This window comes from Silurus aristotelis (assembly GCF_946808225.1).
Source record: "Silurus aristotelis genome assembly, chromosome: 2".
In the NCBI taxonomy this organism is placed as follows: Eukaryota; Metazoa; Chordata; class Actinopteri; order Siluriformes; family Siluridae; genus Silurus; species Silurus aristotelis.
Genome location: NC_139575.1, coordinates 29,281,886 through 29,300,818, shown reverse-complemented (window position 1 = coordinate 29,300,818; position 18,933 = coordinate 29,281,886). Strand labels below are relative to the sequence as shown.

The 18,933-nt window shown below is 35.5% G+C and overlaps 1 protein-coding gene across 1 annotated transcript; it reads right to left on the bottom strand.

Moving 5' to 3' along the window:
• Positions 1 to 3,547: 3,547 nt before the first annotated feature.
• Positions 3,548 to 18,371, bottom strand: pigu (phosphatidylinositol glycan anchor biosynthesis, class U). The gene is made up of 12 exons (XM_083533688.1): positions 18,213 to 18,371; positions 18,007 to 18,071; positions 15,843 to 15,902; positions 14,496 to 14,558; positions 12,808 to 12,917; positions 12,560 to 12,660; positions 8,302 to 8,399; positions 7,917 to 8,071; positions 7,399 to 7,542; positions 6,081 to 6,205; positions 5,471 to 5,613; positions 3,548 to 4,535 (listed from the first exon to the last, which is right to left on the bottom strand). Exons 1-12 carry the CDS (start codon positions 18,340 to 18,342, stop codon positions 4,422 to 4,424), a joined length of 1,308 nt encoding a protein of 435 aa, XP_083389814.1. The 5' UTR covers positions 18,343 to 18,371; the 3' UTR covers positions 3,548 to 4,421.
• Positions 18,372 to 18,933: the final 562 nt, after the last annotated feature.

The following is an 18,933-nucleotide window of genomic DNA, read 5'->3' as shown; positions in this document are numbered from 1 at the left end:
TATATATATATATATATATATATATATATATATATATATATATATATACACACACATACATACATACATATACACACACACATAGGAGCATCTCAATAAATTAGAATATCATAAAAAGGTTCATTTATTTTTTGTATTTTGAAATCACACACAGACTGATATATTTCAAGTGTTTATTTTCTTTTAATTTTGACGATTATGGCTTACATCACACACTATGTAGCTGTATGTCTTGCTTTTCATATTTAACCAAATGACAGTTTTCAGTTCACTTTGCTTTGATTTTGTCATTAATAATTATAAAATGATAAATTCCAGATCTTATTTCTTTGTCATCTGTGACAATTATGGCAACATACACAATAAATGTCACACAGAATCACGTTTTATCTTTTATGAATATGAATCAACAAGTACAATAATGCACCAGTACCCACATTCCTCTTCTTCTTCATTCTTATTATTTGTTAATTTTATGTGTTCAATTGGATGAAATCTCGGTTTCAAAGGTCTGCAAATTGAGGACTGGGATTGTCATTGCAGGAGCATTGTTGACTGTTTTCTAAAATTTTCATAATGATTATTGTGCTTTACTGACTAATATTACATTATACCACTCTTTCAAACAGCCATTACTGTGGTTTACAAAAATTGCAATGGTCCATTTCCTTTGTTTTTGCTATACATTCTGATATTACAGGGGAGGGCCCATATATTGAGCCTTTGTCTAAATGTTTGCCAGCAATGGTGTATTTATCTTAAAAATGGGCCATTCCCAGGGTGGCACCCACAAATGGAACGTGAGATGACAGTAAACAAAATGACCCGAAAGTCTAAGGGTGAGATTTTGTGAACCTTTACCACCAAGAATGTAACAAACAAATTGTTAACTAAAAGAAATAACATCCTGAACTGACAACTGGACAGCACATAGAGCAGCAGAAGTGTGACCTACCTGGCTTTATTTGCATTAAAAAAAAACAATTTCAATGGTATATATTATGGGGTTTTGTTCAGGGTTTAATTTGACTGACCCCAAAGTGCTTTTAAATGCTTTGTTACTGCTTTTTATTGTAGTAATATCTTCCTGTTGTTTTTTCCCCCTTTAAATGTGAAGATTAAGTCATCAATTGTCAAACACCCTGAAGACAGGTTGGTTTAAGATATAAAATTGTTTTTAAAAAGAGAGTAGATTAGAACGTTAGTTTCCTGACCTTTAAAATCTATATTCAACATAGAACATGACACCTTTTGTTTAAATCAACCCCATTTTTCATGTAATCCAAAAATACTGGAACATGTGACTGACAGGTATTTCTTGTTACCCAGCTGTGCATTGTTCATTGACTGAACAATGAATCAATCTGAATGTCTTTTTCTTGGCTAGATTCTTTTGGTCAATAAGACAAACCAATATGAACCCGGGAAAACCAGGGAGAAGAACAAACCATTTTAAAGATAAAAAATAGGGAAAATCAAAGTCATTGCACAATCATTTTATAGCTGATAACAACAACAAAAAATAATAATAATAATTTGGAATGTGCTGTAAATAAAAGAGACTGCGGGTGAACAACCTATATATCTAACATGGCTAAAGAAAACAGCAGTAGTTGATGACTCTGTGAGTGCAGCAAACCCACAAAAAGAGTCAGTGACAACATATGAAGGGCAAATTTAAATATATCTCAATACACAGTAGAAGCCTTTACCACAAATACAATCCTCTCATGAGCAGTATGAATTGCTAGGCCAAATTAGAATTCACAAAGAAATACAATGATGAGCCAGAAATGTTCTAGAAGTAAGATTGACCTACCAAAGTGATGGAAATGCCAGTGTAAAGAACTGACAAGATCCAAAGAAATGCATCTAAACTACAATATGCACCACATTGTTATGCAGTGACAATGACCAATAACTGCCAACACAACAACTCTAAAGTTTTAGACTGGCCAATCATCAGACAGAGGAGACTAAAGGAAGCGCACAACCTCAAGTGCATGTAAAAGTGCATGTGTTTAAGATTGTAAAAATAGCTGCGCCCATTAAGCAAGCTAAAAAACTGTCTCTCTTCTCTTTAGGACATGGTCATACATTGTTTTTAAATTATGGAGCTCATTTTCTCTCCTTTGTCTTTAATTCAATTAAATTCATTGTTATTTGTATACAGCTTATAACAATGGACAGTGTCTCAAAGCTTTTTTAATCCAGGTTCGTGTGCATATTCCTTTACAGCTGACCCTGGTTTCCTAGTTGTGCTGCTGGTATATGTAACATCTAACATCTGATATATGTAACATGTGTAACATCAATGATCATAACACCATATTAAAAAGTTGTCAAGCAACTAAAAATGTATACATTTTTGGACAGTATGAGTGGACACAACATTTAGTCTTTGCAATTGGCATCTGCTTCTGAATGCTTTGTATGGAATGTGGACGATTTCAAAATAAAGCATTTTTATTTTATCCACTAACATTACATTCAGGGAAAATGTGTTCTTTCTAATTTCACACATTCTTGAGTAATTTATTATTATATTAACATCAGCAGAAAATAATGTTATTTTCAGTAACAAAAAAAAATAAATTTTAGCATTAAGCAGCCAATCTCATCTATAATTCAATACCACATTAATTAATAAAAAATGTAGGTGTGGGTATTGTACAAATTACCTGCTAAAGTATGGGACAAGTTTAAGCACACAAGTAGATCCACAATGCTGTGGCAGGCTATAATGCTCATCTTCTACACATTTAGGTTGTTGCATTTAGAAAAATATATCCTTCGACTACTAGTTTACAGTTGCCAATTTGAAGAGGTACTGCACTGTCCATTTTGGTCAACAGATCTGTTTTGGGGGGAAAAAACTGCAAGGGGATCACATTATATCCAGGGGTGGAAAATACAGAGAAATTAAACATAAGTAACAGTCTGGTTTACTGATTAGAAGGTCAGGGTTCAAGCCCCGGGACTGCCAAGCTGCCATTCTTGGTGCTCTTGAGCAAAGCCCTTAACCCTCAGTGCTCCAGGGGTGCTGTATCATGGCTGACCCTGTGCTCTGACCCCAGTTCCTAACATCACTGGCATACATGAAGAAAGATTTTCACTGTGCTGTAAAGTACACATGAAAAGTATAAAGCACCTTTCTTTCTTTATTCTAAATCTTGCTTGCAAACACACCAACACATCAATGTAATAACCATGACTGATGCTGCACAGTGAATTGCTAATATCTTAATCAGAATAAATCTAAAGGATTATCATTGAGTTTTTTTTGCTAACTTTAACAAATGGAATAATTTTAATGAGGTAGTGACAACAGCTTATCCTCAAGTTCAACACAGCAGTGTGGTATTTTAGTGATCTTCAGATGTGCATGGGTAGACAGAACATTAATTAATTTGTGTACTTACATGATTCTTATTTGAAATAGTTGTATCTTAAACTGTTTTAATCTTCGCATTTCATAGACACGTAGCATAATGTAATTAGCTGGATGAGAGAAAAGATTTTTAATGCAAAATTCATAAGATTAATGTAGGAGTAAAAAGCGATTTTTATTTTTACATATGTAAACATCTGACATGTAAAGAGTACATGTGTTTAATTTCAATAATACTTAAGTATAAATACCCCCCAATCAGTAAATACAGTAAACATGTATAATTTGTATATTCCACCCCTGGCCATTAGGAATGCCATCCTATTACAGCCATACACAGGACAAATAAAGTTATTAAAGAACTATTCTTTATTTGCATGCCATTTTTTCATGTATTCCTTAGAAAACATCCCTCTTGTGTCTTATAATCCAACTTATAATAATGGAAATAGTACAGTAGTACACAAAACTTAGGGCTTGAGGACTTTGTTCTGCGATAGCTTTGAAGGAAACATTTAAAGGCTATTCCTTACAATAAAAAGATGTCATTGTATTACTCAGTATATATGCACTTGTTGAAGTTAGTTTGTTAGAAAGTTACTTTGTAAGAAAATAAAGACTAGGGTGTTTTGTTGGTGACAGAACCAGGATGACTGTAGAACACTGTAATCTTAAACAAATATAGGTGCAGTCTATAGTTAGAAATACATTTGACTTATGGCAGCAAATTCTACCAGCTGGAATGGTGCAACTGAAAGATAAATGAGTATATAGCCCTGTAACTGATTTGATTATTTGGATTTAAACTGACTTCAACACGGTGCACTATGGATTTAGAGAATTGTAGTATCCCAGGCTCAGTGAGTGAACGAAAACTGTAATGTATTATTATTATTAAGTAGTAGTACATTATTTCATTATTATTTTCTTTACAGTGTAGTGGGTGGCAAAAAAAAATCCAGATTATTGATAATAAAATAAAAATTGGGTAGACAGCAAAGAGAAGAGGTAAGTACTAATTTTTGAACAATTATTTTAACACCAGTGTGGCTTCGCTCCCATCTTTTCTCTGCAGGTACAGCCCCTGGCTCAGGTGATGTTCCCGACGCAAGTATGCGTAGAAGTAGTCTGATATGAGAAGGATCTAGTGAAGGCATGCACACACACACACACACACGCACACACACGCACACACACGCACACACACGCACACACACGCACACACTAAAAGTTACAGACATTGGAAATACAGGTTCTTAAATTATACTATATCTTATGTTTACTGACAAAATAATTTTTATTTCACATTTATATAAATATACAAATATGATCTCAAATATTAGTGCAAGACGATGGAGACGATGTTGCTGTGTTTAGGAAGGGACGGATTATCAGCCTGCATCAAGCAAAGAAAATAACTATGGAGAAAATATTTCAGGCTAAAATCACTAGAATTGAATTAAGAATTTTGTTAAAGAAATGTGGAAAAAAGTCTTGAATGAACATGAACATAGATCTTTAAAATGCTTGGTGAAATCTTAATAAAGATTTTACAGTAAAATTGACGGCTATGCTAACAATGTTGCACAATGTGACAAGATTTTCCAGGAATGGAACTGAACAGCGGTGTGGCCACAAGAAATGCTTGAGGGAACATCACAGCCTACAGATTTGAACCTATTTGAAACTGATAGCCTAGCTGCAGAAAGTCATTTACACTACACAACCCTAAGGATATAACAGAGCTTAAAGAATATGTGCATGGAGGAGTGAATCAAGGTCATGCACAAGTGTGTTACTGTGTTACAGACTGCAACAACAACTTGAAAGTCACTGATAGAGAGAATAACAGCACTAATTCTGTGATTGCTGATAATGAAAAATTGCACAAATAAAATATTCAGTATTCCTATATACTAAATAGCATAAAAGTAATGTTAAAGTAGTGGGAAGCTAAATAATTTAATTGCCTGTTAACTGTTGCCAGCATTTGTTTCCATTTGTTACATGTCAAAATATGTACACGTCTATATTTTGGTAAATAATGTATAAGTAAAACAAATCATGATACATGCTTACCTGTCCAACATTGAATAACAATGTGATGGCATAGTAGAAGTTTGAGTTGGCGCTGCCAGCATAGATCCAAAGATGCCAGAGCACAGGAAAGAGGACTGAACATGCTAACAAAATGCAGGAAACCAGGAAGATGTTCCTCAGGACTTAATAAGAAAGAAGAAAAAAAATTATTATATTCATAGTTTTCTTTGTACATATCATATAAATTGTTTAATTAACCAGGGTTTGAATATTCAATTCATTTTTATTTGTATAGAGCTTTTAACAATGTACACTGTCTCAAAGCAATTTTTACAGAGACAAAGCAATTATAAAAAGAATGTATAAGTTTGTCCCTAATGATTGTTTTTCATGTAACAAACTATTCTTGAACTAATGATTGTTCACAAAGCTGATAATATTAAGTTAAATCTAGCATTACTAAGAACATGATCATCAAGTTTGTACTTAGAATGAGAGGATTAAAATGAATTCTAAATCTAGTATATACAAAGAAAAGTCTAGGATTATTATATAATCAGAGTTTCCAAAAGGCAAAACCAGTGCTTTACAAAACTTTTGATGGCCATGTTTGCATATTCCTACACATTCCTTGGACACTATTACTCACATCTGTAAAGGTGGCTCCAGGCAGGCAGGAAGGCCATATAGAGTGCTATGTCTCCTACAGTTGGGTATGATTTGAAAATGGAGATAATAGCAATCTGCATGAAGATGAGAAATACTGGATGTTCTCTGTTTCGAAAAAGAGAAAAATACAGTAGAAAGGGTAAGAGTAGGAAAAATAGCCATGTTCATTAACCTTGCTTAAAACGTTACATAGGGCTAAGAACCAGAACTGTTACAATAATTCACTAATCCATTCCGTTTTAATGTAAACTGACTGGCCAAAAAACTCCATTTGATTGGACATGAAATGTTTTAAAAGCAACAATTCATTTAACCCCAACTGTTGCCATGTGCAGCTTGGTATCCCATGGCCATGAAAAAGATGTTACAGTGTTTCAGCTTAAAAAAACGAAAAAAAAAAAAAAAAAAAAAAAAAAAAAAAAGGAGATTGCTAAATCACTGGAAATGGGTCAAGAATGTTCAAAGATCTTAAAAAATACTTTGTAAAATCTTAATACAAAATTGACAGTAAATCTGAAGGCTATGTTTAACAGTGTGGCAAACTCAAGAAAAACATACAGGATTAGGACTGAACAGTGGTGTCGCTACAAGAAAGCCACTTTTTAGTCAGGCTAATAAAAAGCAAAAGAAAATACAATTTTAAATGCATCTATATGCAACTATCATGCACAGTGCCTAGTGTACAAGCATCTGGAGGCAGTGCTGGGCATGCTTAAAGTGTAAAAGAATGGTTTAGGTAGCATAAGGAATCATTTAACACATGAATTAGCCAAAAGAATCCACCATTTCCGGAGACGGATGATGACCCCTAATGGGAGCAGTCGAAAGAAGCAGTGGCCAGAGCTTAAATTTATTGAAAGTTTTGTAATCTGCTAAAAAAGTCTTTAGAGTGGGTTTAACTCTCCCATCCTATACACAAAGTCTCAGCCAGAAATGAAAGCAACTCTGAATAGAAATACATATTATAATGTTATAAAAGTTTATCAAAACAAGATGACTGCACACAATAAATGCGGCGTATTACTATCTTATCAAAAAACCTTGTAAACCACAGTCTTCTTTATTTTCGCCAGCCACATTAATTTGTTGAGATTCATCATCATGAATACAAGCCATGAATAGTTTACAAACAATATATACTCCTGTCCACTGTGGTTCTTAAATAATATAAGTAATCATTTGCTATGTAGATACATTTAAAGCTGAATTCCCTGTCCAACAAAAATGAGTTAGATTCATAAAACCAACAAAGTAGGTTGAAATATACAAAATGACTATTAAACAAGCTCATGTCTCACTTGAGTTTGATAGAAAGTGGGATGGTGTACAGAAAGATGTTAATTTGAAAGACACAGATGAAGAAGAATCGAAAGTGTTCAAACATCTCGGCAAAGAAATACCAGAAGAGGCCGATATTTGGAGTAAGATCTGGTACTGAGAGGCTATGGAACACAGAAACACACAAAGTTATATGCAACATATAGACTAACATTTACTCAATATATTTTAATTAGACCATTAACATATTTCACTACACTTAACGGCATACGCAAAATCTATTTCAATTTGCAATATTTAAATAGGTAAAGAAAGCTGAAAAATTAAACAAGTGTACTTTTTTACGTTGTCATAAGGCCTTGCTATTGACAAACTAGCTAAAAAGTAATTAATGTAGTAGCAACATCCAGGACATGGCAACAACATTTAAGGGTGGGCAATTTAACTTGCTATATTTTGCTATTCTATTCCAATAATTTTAACATCTAATAAATTATTTTAAAAAGTGGCAGGGAACTCCTCCCACTTATATACTGACATGAATCCATAGACTGAAGGAATGAAGTCCCAAGATCCAAGTAAAAAGAAAGAGAGGCAGACAATGACAACCAGACTTCCAACAAACATGAAGGCATATTGCAGGGTGTAAATCCAAAAACTACTCCTGCATGGGTTGACTGGAATATATAACCTCTATATGAGAGAGAGAGAGAGAGAGAGAGAGAGAGAGAGAGAGAGAGAGAGAGAGAGAGAGAGAGCAAAAATAGAAAAAGTTAAAATTGTGACAGATCAGACATTCCCTTAAAACCAAAACTTTTAGTTTTTGCATGACTTTAGCCAATTTCAGTGATTTTGCATTGAGGAGATTGCAAAAACAATTACGATATACTTGTACTGTTGTCTACATTTTTATAAAACATCACCTGTAGCAGAAAAAGAAGGGCGGGAGCAAACAATGTGAGAGGGTAGATGGTCTGATAGGTTGCCAAGGACAAAAATATTGCACTCAACAAGGCACTTCCTGAAAAATACACATAAAATAAGCTAATCATAGAAGTTATAAGCAATAAAAGACTTTAGCTTGATACATTTTACACAAAATGTTGAACTATATACTATATACTTTTTCTTTTTTTAGAAATACTTCGTCGATTTGGAATCACAGACACACAGACACACATACATATCTATCTATCTATCTATCTATCTATCTATCTATCTATCTATCTATCTATCTATCTATCTATCTATCTATCTATCTATCTATCTATCTATCTATCTATCTATCTATCTATCTATCTATCTATCTATCTATCTATCTATCTATCTATCTATATACATACAGTGAGGAAAATAAGTATTTGAACACCCTGCTATTTTGCAAGTTCTCCCACTTAGAAATCATGGAGGGGTCTAAAATTGTCATCGTAGGAGCATGTCCACTGTAAGAAACATAATCTAAAAAAAAAAAATCCAGAAATCACAATGTATGATTTTTTAACTATTTATTTGTATGATACAGCTGCAAATAAGTATTTGAACACCTGAGAAAGTCAATGTTAATATTTGGTACAGTAGCCTTTGTTTGCAATTACAGAGGTCAAACGTTTCCTGTAGGACGGGACACACTGCAGGAGGTATTTTGGCTCACTCCTCCACACAGATCTTCTCTAGATCAGTCAGGTTTCTGGCCTATCGCTGAGAAAGGCCATGCCAGAACCTTGATATGCTTCTTACAGAGCCACTCCTTGGTTATCCTGGCTGTGTGCTTCGGGTCATTGTCATGTTGGAAGACCCAGCATCGACCCATCTTCAATGCTCTAACTGAGGGAAGGTGGTTGTTCCCCAAAATCTCGCAATACATGGCCCCGGTCATTCTCTCCTTAATACAGTGCAGTCGCCCTGTCCCATGTGCAGAAAAACACCACCAAAGCATGATGCTACCACCCCCATGCTTCACAGTAGGGATGGTGTTCTTGGGATGGTACTCATCATTCTTCTTCCTCCAAACACGTTTAGTGGAATTATGACCCAAAAGTTCTATTTTGGTCTCATCTGACCACATGACTTTCTCCCATGACTCCTCTGGATCATCCAAATGGTCATTGGCAAACTTAAGACATGCCTGGACATGTGCTGGTTTAAGCAGGGGAACCTTCCCTGCCATGCATGATTTCAAACCATAACGTCTTAGTGTATTACCAACAGTAACCTTGGAAACGGTGGTCCCAGCTCTTTTCAGGTCATTGACCAGCTCCTCCCGTGTAGTTCTGGGCTGATTTCTCACCTTTCTTAGGATCATTAAGACCCCACGAGGTGAGATCTTGCATGGAGCCCCAGTCCGAGGGAGATTCCTTCATTTTCTAATGATTGCTCCAACAGTGGACCCTTTTTCACCAAGCTGCTTGGCAATTTCCCCGTAGCCCTTTCCAGCCTTGTGGAGGTGTACAATTTTGTCTCTAGTGTCTTTGGACAGCTCTTTGGTCTTGGCCATGTAAGTAGTTGGATTCTTACTGATTGTATGGGGTGGACAGGTGTCTTTATGCAGCTAATGACCTCAAACAAATGCATCTAATTTAGGATAATAAATGTAGTGGAGGTGGACATTTTAAAGGCAGACTAACAGGTCTTTGAGGGTCAGAATTCTAGCTTATAGACAGGTGTTCAAATACTTATTTGCAGCTGTATCATACAAATAAATAGTTAAAAAATCATATATTGTGATTTCTGGATTTTTTTTTTTAGATTATGTCTCTCACAGTGGACATGCACCTACGATGACAATTTCAGACCCCTTCATGATTTCTAAGTGGGAGAACTTGCAAAATAGCAGGGTGTTCAAATACTTATTTTCCTCACTGTATGTATGTATATATATATATATATATATATATATATATATATATATATATATATATATATATTAGAGCCATAATTATATTATTATAGCATTATATTATTATATAAATATTCTTATAGCATTATATTATTATATTTTAGATATTATATAAAGGCATCAGAAGTACATTACAGTTTGCTAGGGTTGCATTGCCCAAGACTCATCAGACTGCCCTTGCTAGATAAAAGGTAAGATGGTGGAGGCAGTGTGATTCTCTGGACAATAATCTGCTGGGAAACAATAATCTCTATAATAATAATAATCTGCAACAATAATAATAAAAAAAATAATAATGTAATAAATAATAAAACAATAATAATGTATGTGACGAATACAATTTGATTTGATTATCTCAATATTGCACTTAGGTCCCCTGGTGGTCTAGTGGTTAAGATGCAGCGCTCCCACCGCTGCGACCCGGGTTCGATTCCCGGTCAGGGAACCATCCCCAGCCACTCTTAGTGCCGGTCCCAAGCCCGGATAAATTGGGGAGGGTTGCGTTAGGAAGGTCATCCAGCGTAAAACATGTGCCAAATCAAACGTGCGGAGGATCCGCTGTGGCGACCCCTAACGGGAGAAGCCGAAAAGAAAGTTTTATCTCAATATTGCACTTCACCAAACTGCAAAAATCTGATCATCTGTGGTCATGAAATTTGAGAGACTGACCCCCTGCAGTTTGCTTTCTGAGCAAACAAGTATGTGGATGATGCGGTGAAGATGGGACTGCACTTCAACCTGCAGCATCTGAACAAAACAGGGACTGAGAATCCTGTTCGTGGACTTCAGTTTGGCCTTCAATGCCACCATCCCAACAGTCCTCCAGACCAAACTAACTCAGCTCTCGTTTCCTAACTCAATCCATCAGTGAATCACAGTGGATTTCTGACAGATAGGCAACAGCTAGTGAGATGGGAAATTCATGTCAAACAGCCATACTATCAGCACTGGTGCCCCCAATGGATGTGTTGTCTCCCCACTGCTCTGGTTCTAACTGTCATGTTTTGATTAGACACAAATAGGGAGTGATTGGACGGTTCCTAAATGTGTGGTTCCCACTGTGAACAACTACACCTTTACAGACCCCTTTGTCAAGCTCCTGAAGTTTACAGATGTCACTACAATCATCTGCCACATTGATGACGGTAAACAACCGGAAGAAAACCCCCTGCACTCCCTCCACTTACCATCATGAATAGCACTGTGGCAGCAGTGGAGTCATTCAGGTTCCTGGGCACCACCATCTCTCAGGGCCAGAAGTGGGACAATAACATTGACTCCATTTTCAAAAAAGCCCAACAGAGGACCGTCTGGTTTGGCTCAGCTACACAATCAGACATGAGAAGTCTACAGAGGATGGCTAGAACGGCTGAAAGGATTACTGGGGTTACCCTGCCCATTCTACAGAAACTTTATTTATCCAGTGTGAGAAAAGGGGCTCAGAAAATCAAACTCTGGATCCCTCACATCCGAGACATATGTTTTTTGAACGTTTGTGTACAAGAAAAGATTTTTCCCCCAGGCAATCTACCTCATGAACACTTAAATGCTCTTCCCATTGTGCAATAAAACAAACAAACAAATGTTTGAAATACCACTTTTTACTAATCTAATTTACTTTTTTGTACAATGTGCAAATGTGAAATAACATTTATTCATTTTACCCATTTTGCTTTTTTATTTCAATTTGGGTGTAAAAATGTGCAACTGGAAGCTTCTTTTAACAAACCAAATTCCTTGTAAGTGCAAAAATACTTGCCAATAAAGCTCTTTCTGATTCTGAAATTATTCAGTAATGGTTTAAGAGACATAACATGATCTGGGGAATGTGCTGTCTTGGTGGCAGAAACCAAACACACCTTCAGAGGTTTTGTGAAGCATATGCCTTAAAACACGTCAAAGCCGTTTTGGCAGCACAAGGGAGACCTACACAATATTAAGTGATATTAATGTTATGGCTGATCGATGTATCTGTGTATGTGTATCTTGTCCACTTAAAAAAAATTAGCAATGCAAAAACATTTATAAATTTGGCAAATATGATTAATAAGATCTGACATGTATAATCATTTACCTTGGTTAAACACATTTAATGTTTATGCAACGTTATGTTCAATGTAATTTGATCTGCTATTCAGAGTTACTCTGAATACAAATGAACATTTGTTCTTCTATAAAACTATTGCTCGAACAATTAAATATATGTGTACAATTCCGAATAATATTTATGGTAAGGGAGAGGTCTTAAAAGGACATTGAGATGCATTGATGTTAAATCTGTTTACCTTTTAGTGTGCAGAGGATGAAGATTGCAATGATGGCATTGTTTATACCACAGGTAGACTTTGCCACACAGGATAGGATAGTGAAGGGATTCAACAGGTAACTAGATGCCCAAGAAATTTGAGAATAAAATCAAAGATCACTAAATACCGCAATATAGAAACAAAGACTTGAGATGTTACCTTGGTTACCTAAAATTCTTTTTTTCTAGTTTACTGTTTATACATAAATAAGAAACATCAAGACTCACAACATAGCCACTTTGAGAGGAATGTAGAACATCTCTTTGGGTGAGCGCATGAGCTCCAGACAGTCATGTGGGTACCTGTCTGCTTCCAAGGCATACTTCTGTTTTCTGAACTGCAAAACATTTAGAAATAAAAGAAAGACATAAGATAAGACATAGACAATGTTTTTTAAACACTGTGGTGTTCTTAGTGCTACTCTTTTATTTCCGGTTCTTTAACTACACTCATGACAGCATCTGTAGTTGAATGATTTCGATCAGATATGCTTGTATCTGATAGCATTTTCTAAAAAGCTTAAAATTAAAAGATTTGAAAACACCAATTTACAAAAAGTCAGAAAAAACAGAACATTCTTACACATATTAAACTTTTTGACTTTTATTGCAGTAACCCATTTATGTGTTCATGTAACAGTTTCTGGTCATTACACAATGGCTGAATTTGCAATATTCACATTAAAAAGATTTGAAAGACATTCTAAATTTAAAAAGAGATAGGGAGATTAGAAAATTATTTAGAAAATTATAGAATCGAAAATATAATCCAGAATGTTTTATATTTTCTATTATTTACAGTAGCCATGGTTTTCAGCCATGCTGGTTGTGTTCCCTCAATTTTCACTAAGTCACCAAAGGTGTCACCAATAAAGCACTTCCCACACCATCACACCATCTCCTCCATGCTTCACAGTGGGAACCACACATTAAGGAACCGTCCAATTACTCCCTCTCTATGTCTAACAATAACATGGCAGTTAGAACCAAAAATCCTAAATATGGACTCTTCACACTAAAGGACTGTTTTCCACTGATCTAACGTCCAGTCCTTGTGTTTAATGGCACAAGCAAGTAGCTTCTGCTTGTTGTTCTTCCGAAGTAATGATTTCTTTGCCGCAATTCGACCATAAAGGCCTTACTTACGTAGTCTCTTCTGAACAGTGGATGTTGAAAATATCTACTTGAAATCCAGGAAGCATTTATGTGGGCTCTAACCTGAGGTGCTGTAAAGTGGCAGTTTCTGAGGCTGATCTTTTAAATAAACTTATCTTCTGCTGCAGAGGATGCTTATGGTCTTCCTTTCCTGTGACAGTCCTCATGACTGCCTGTTTCATCATAGCGTTTGATGGTTTTGGCAACTGCATAATTTCTGGCCATTATAAGTACAATTTGTATAGTAGGACTAATAGGGCTATTGACTCTGTACTCACCCTTCCGCTACACATGACAACTGATTATCTAAAGCACATTTAGCAGGCAAGAAATTTACTTTTTTGAAAAACACATTTTCGTTTACTGCATAATTCCATAATGTTCCATGTTCTTTTATAGTTTGGATATCTTCAGTATTAACATACAACGTTGAAAATAATACAAATATAGAAAAAGCACTAAAGGAAAACGTGTGTCCACACTTTTGACTGGTACTGTTTTATAGTACATTCATAATACATTTATAATAAAAGCTTTTGAAAGTGCTTTAGAATATTGCATTTTTTGCTATTCTGAAAGACTCATAAGCTAATACACTCTTGCTATGAGCTGGTCAACCTGACTCTGACACTAACTAAAATGCTCATTTGTTTAAAAAAATTATTAACATTACTACAATGTTTGAGATCATGGTGTAACCACCTCTGGTTGAGTTGACCTGGAATGACCCCAGTATTATATTAAGCCGTTGTTATACTCACCACATTTTTGTTGTAGGTCTTCACTGACAAATAGAGAGCAACTGCTGTGATTCCATCTGCTATCTGTTAATAGAAATATATTATCATCATATAATTAACAGATCGTTTAGACAATTCAGACTTACACCACACCATCTATAACAGATACAACATGATGCATTTTCATGTATACAGAATTACTTGAATTATATTTTATTATATAGTTTTGTACAATTCATGAAGTGTAAACCAAACAAATATGTATTCAACAGTAGTTTTGTGAGCACTGCCAAACAACCCAAATTCTTGTGTGGGTTCATACACTTTAAGTCGCTTGGTGATGGTATTAATTAGAATTTCCTGACAAGACAAGAACAAAATAGTGGATACCCATTAACCTAATTAAAACTCAATTTCTTCATTCCTAACTACCAGAAGTGGTGTTGAATATCAGTAACAAATATTGTATACCAAACTGTTAAGATAAATTAACTTACTACAGCTGACTAAAAGGTAGATAGGATTGCTGCACTCTCACTGGGTGGGGCAGTAAAAACCATATGGTTACTAAAAAAATATGCTGATCTCCAGATATCTGCATCACTCCACTTCATGATTGGACTTGTCTTTGGGACCTGTTACTAAGTGAGGAAATTTCTGCTTAGACAAGGAGATATGTACAAGAACCATTCTAGTGGGTCTAGTGGGGTAATGTGAGAAGTGAAAGTGCCATGCCATCCATAATGAGCCTATGATGTGTCATCAACACAGCCATAGTAAGTCAAATTGGTCAGCCCATATACTTATTGGCAATAGTTTGGAACTTAATGTCCAGCAGTACTGCCAAAAGGAGCTGGCACTTGGGCATTGGGCAGTGCATCATTCAATTTCAGGAAATGTTTCTAAAGTATAGAATGCACACAGGCTAGAGTGTTAGTATTCAAGACAATATCCTGGACTGAGATAACATGAATAGATTTTCTAACTGTTCAATGGTGCCAAACCCATTGGTGAAGATGGGCCTGGCCAGAGGTGACACTCTTCTCCATTCATCTTTGCAAGAGTCCACTAGTACAGTTAGGTGCCTAGAAATTTGGGGGTGCCACATCGGGAATCTGTTCAGTTGTTTTGGTTTTTTGATCCTGAAATCTCTCATCTCCCCCTAAGGGATTCTTTTAAACCCAGAGTCTGACCCTGGGCTTTAAGGTAGGTTTTAAAAGTGTAGATTACAGATGTCTGGCATTGTGGGTTGTGCAAAAACTCCTAGCATCATCTACAAAATCTGGCAGTCATTCTGCGTCCTGCCCCGGATGTACCACTTCCCTTACTTTAATCAACTCTCAATATACAAGTGTACAAAATACTTACCATAAACACAATCTCTGAATAGTCCACCACGAAATGAAAGAGGTATATGATAAGGGGTGTCTGAAAAAAGTAAAAAAAAAACAAAAACAAAATAATTTGTTTAAACTTTGTAGTAACTATTTATTGTCTTGGTTATCATTCATTATACATTTACCATACAATAATTAATCCTGTCAGAGATAAATATATTTAAACTAACCAGAAATATCATCACATAACATGCATCTAATCTCATACAGTATATATATATATAATACAAACGTGACTGCTATCAGTAGATACTCTTATGAACTGTAGGCTCGGATGATTTCAGTCATCAATTCTGCTAGTGAATTGGTAAAAATTTTCATCTTGTTAGCAGTAAAAACTGTAGATGATAGAAAGCTACATAACATAATTTCTAAATGTAATCAGCCTAATAATAAGCTGCTTCATTTTACCACCTCTGTACTGGAATATCTAGTTTTACATGTGCATCTCGAAGTGTAGGCTATTGTCCCACAGAGGTTTGAGAGATACAGCCAGTGGGATTCATCATTTTTTTTTTAATGATTATTTTACCGTGATTACTATTTAGTACTGTTAAAAACAAGTTATTAGGACACTCTCTGGTCACCCCTCAAATTTCATAACATTTGTTTCTAAACAGATCCCTATAAAAATGCATTTATCTACTTAACATACATCACAGTATGGTATAGCAACTGCACTGTCTCGGATCAAAATGCCCTCCAACAGTGTGTGACTGTCAGTCAGAGACATTCACCACAAATGCTGACTACGAAGGGTGAGAAACATTATCAAAGACACCTTTCACACCAGACTCTTTACTCTTTTTATATCTGGGAGATGGTATAGGAGCTGTCACACCTGAAGACTCAGGGACAGTTTTCCTCACCTCACAATGACAATAAAGTTTAATCTAAAATAGCAAAGTGTTTCCTAATCTGCAAGTGGATTTTTACTGAACTAATTAATAAAAAAAAATTGCAGCTTTCAGCAAGCACTTGACAGGGTTACCTTTGGGCTATCATCACAAAACCAGACAGATTTAAGCATATCTCTGGGACATTAAGATGTGTTGAGCATCATCATATACAGTAGATAATTTTTCAGAGGGAGGTTGGCAATGTTAAAATGTGCTTGATGTTTTTCATATTAACAGAAAAGTGTTTGGATTTCTAAACAAAGCTATCATGCACATAGGGTGCATCCAAAATTATTTTCCCTGTTCATGCATAGTATGCCCAACAACATGGTAATGCATGTCTGCATGTAAGATGTTTAATATATTTATAAGGTGGCAAAAATAATGAAGCAGTTAAATGCAACCAGATCATTTTGAATAAACATAATCCAGTCATTGGCCCTATTTCTTAAATTTCGCTTCCTGTATCACTGAGGAAAGAATTATCGTTAAGTTCGATCCATCCTTCAACAACAGTTTTGCAGACAGATTAATATTGTCACTTAGAGCCATTAGTCATTTTTATTTACATGAGAGTATTTTGACAATGCTGTAATAGTAATAATTATAGTAGATATATGATGTTCATTTTCCATACAATTAGCCCTGCCATGCAAAAAAAGAAATGTGCAGAAACACTCTATTTAGATGTATGCTTATAGCTTAACTATAATTTATAACTATAAGACTTTTTGATGAACTAGAATCTGGGCTCAGCCCTGGGTGATTATCAATCCATCTAAAGCCCATGTTTGTAAGGTGCAGCATCCAATGCAGGAAGAATTCGCTCTTGTACACGCAGTATTTCAAGGAATAGCCCTTAATCAACCAGTATAAAGCAGACACTAAATGAATGAATACGTGTGTGAATGTATGAGTAAATAAATAGTTTCTTGCTCCTATCCTACTAAATATTTGGCCATACAATTTTAATATACATAACCGCTTCGGTAACACTGAGTAATTACAAACCTAAGAGCAGATCAACGCTTCAGCCTGTTCACCAGATTTGAAGACGACTTTAATGAATGCATGTTGCAGCTGTCATATCGTTGCTTATAGACGTCTCTCATTTGTACATTTGCTTATAACAACATTTTTGTCCAAGAGAAATAGACTTTTCTTTTTTTACAGCCAAAACTGTGATTTGACATGATGTATCCATAACACATAGATATTACCATATAGTATACTCACTTCATGAAATACATCCCCCGAATATGGTGAGACCCCCAGATCCAGTAAAGCAAGACCCTCCACAACTGCAATAATACATCAATATTAACACATTTGAAAACTTGTAATTGCAGCAAATCGGTGAAATTTCAACACAGAAGCACTGTAGAGAACCAAAGAAGCTGATTAACTGTATAATTAACATCTGCACAAAACACACATCACACCTCTTTTCCACGAGTTTAAAGGAGATACAACTTCAACCCTTTCCGAAATTTGTGCAGCCAAACTCGACCGAAATAACACTGCTCTTATCGATACTGCTAAAATCAAGACAAGTGTTAAGGGAGCCGCCATCTTCACTTAGGAGGAACCACTCTCCACCCTTTCATGCAATGCACCATGGGAAATGGAGTCTCTACATCGCTGCACTACACTTATCCATTGCCAATGAGAAACTTACAGCAGACTACAAGTGCCAAAATGTAAAGTAAAGCTTCGCTTCCTGTCCCATCCCTTTGGAAAAAATAGGCCCCCTTATAAATTCTATTTGGTTACATTTATTATTGTCGTCGGAATTATATTGCATTGGTGTAGACACGGGGTAAGTGGCCATTTCTATCCTGTTCGCACTGACCACATCCTCTAGCGACACACGTCCTGCTACTTTAACGCTAGCTTGCTAGTATTGATTTTAGCCTGCTAAGAGTTATTTCTAACACGCTTTTACACGCTCTTCTAACTGCTACTCCTGACCAAGAAACTGCTTCAGGCTGTGGATAACAATAAAATTCAATGCAAATATATTTTAAAGCAGAAAAATCACTTTTAAGCGTTAACTGAAATTAATGTTTATTTGCTTCTTGCTTTGCTGGCAGCTAGTAAAACATTGGTTAAATAAAAAAAATATATATTATTATTACTATTATATACATTAATAATGAAGAT

What these genes read in the sequence shown, in the direction of transcription:
- pigu (XM_083533688.1), bottom strand. Translation starts at nt 18,342, where the DNA reads ATGGCGGCTCCCTTAACACTTGTCTTGATTTTAGCAGTATCGATAAGA. An exon ending in CCCTTCTTTTTCTGCTACAG is followed by an intron (nt 8,072 to 8,301) that starts GTGATGTTTTAT and finishes TCTCTCATATAG; the next exon opens with AGGTTATATATTCCAGTCAA. An exon ending in TGTTATTCAATGTTGGACAG is followed by an intron (nt 4,536 to 5,470) that starts GTAAGCATGTAT and finishes TGCCTTCACTAG; the next exon opens with ATCCTTCTCATATCAGACTA.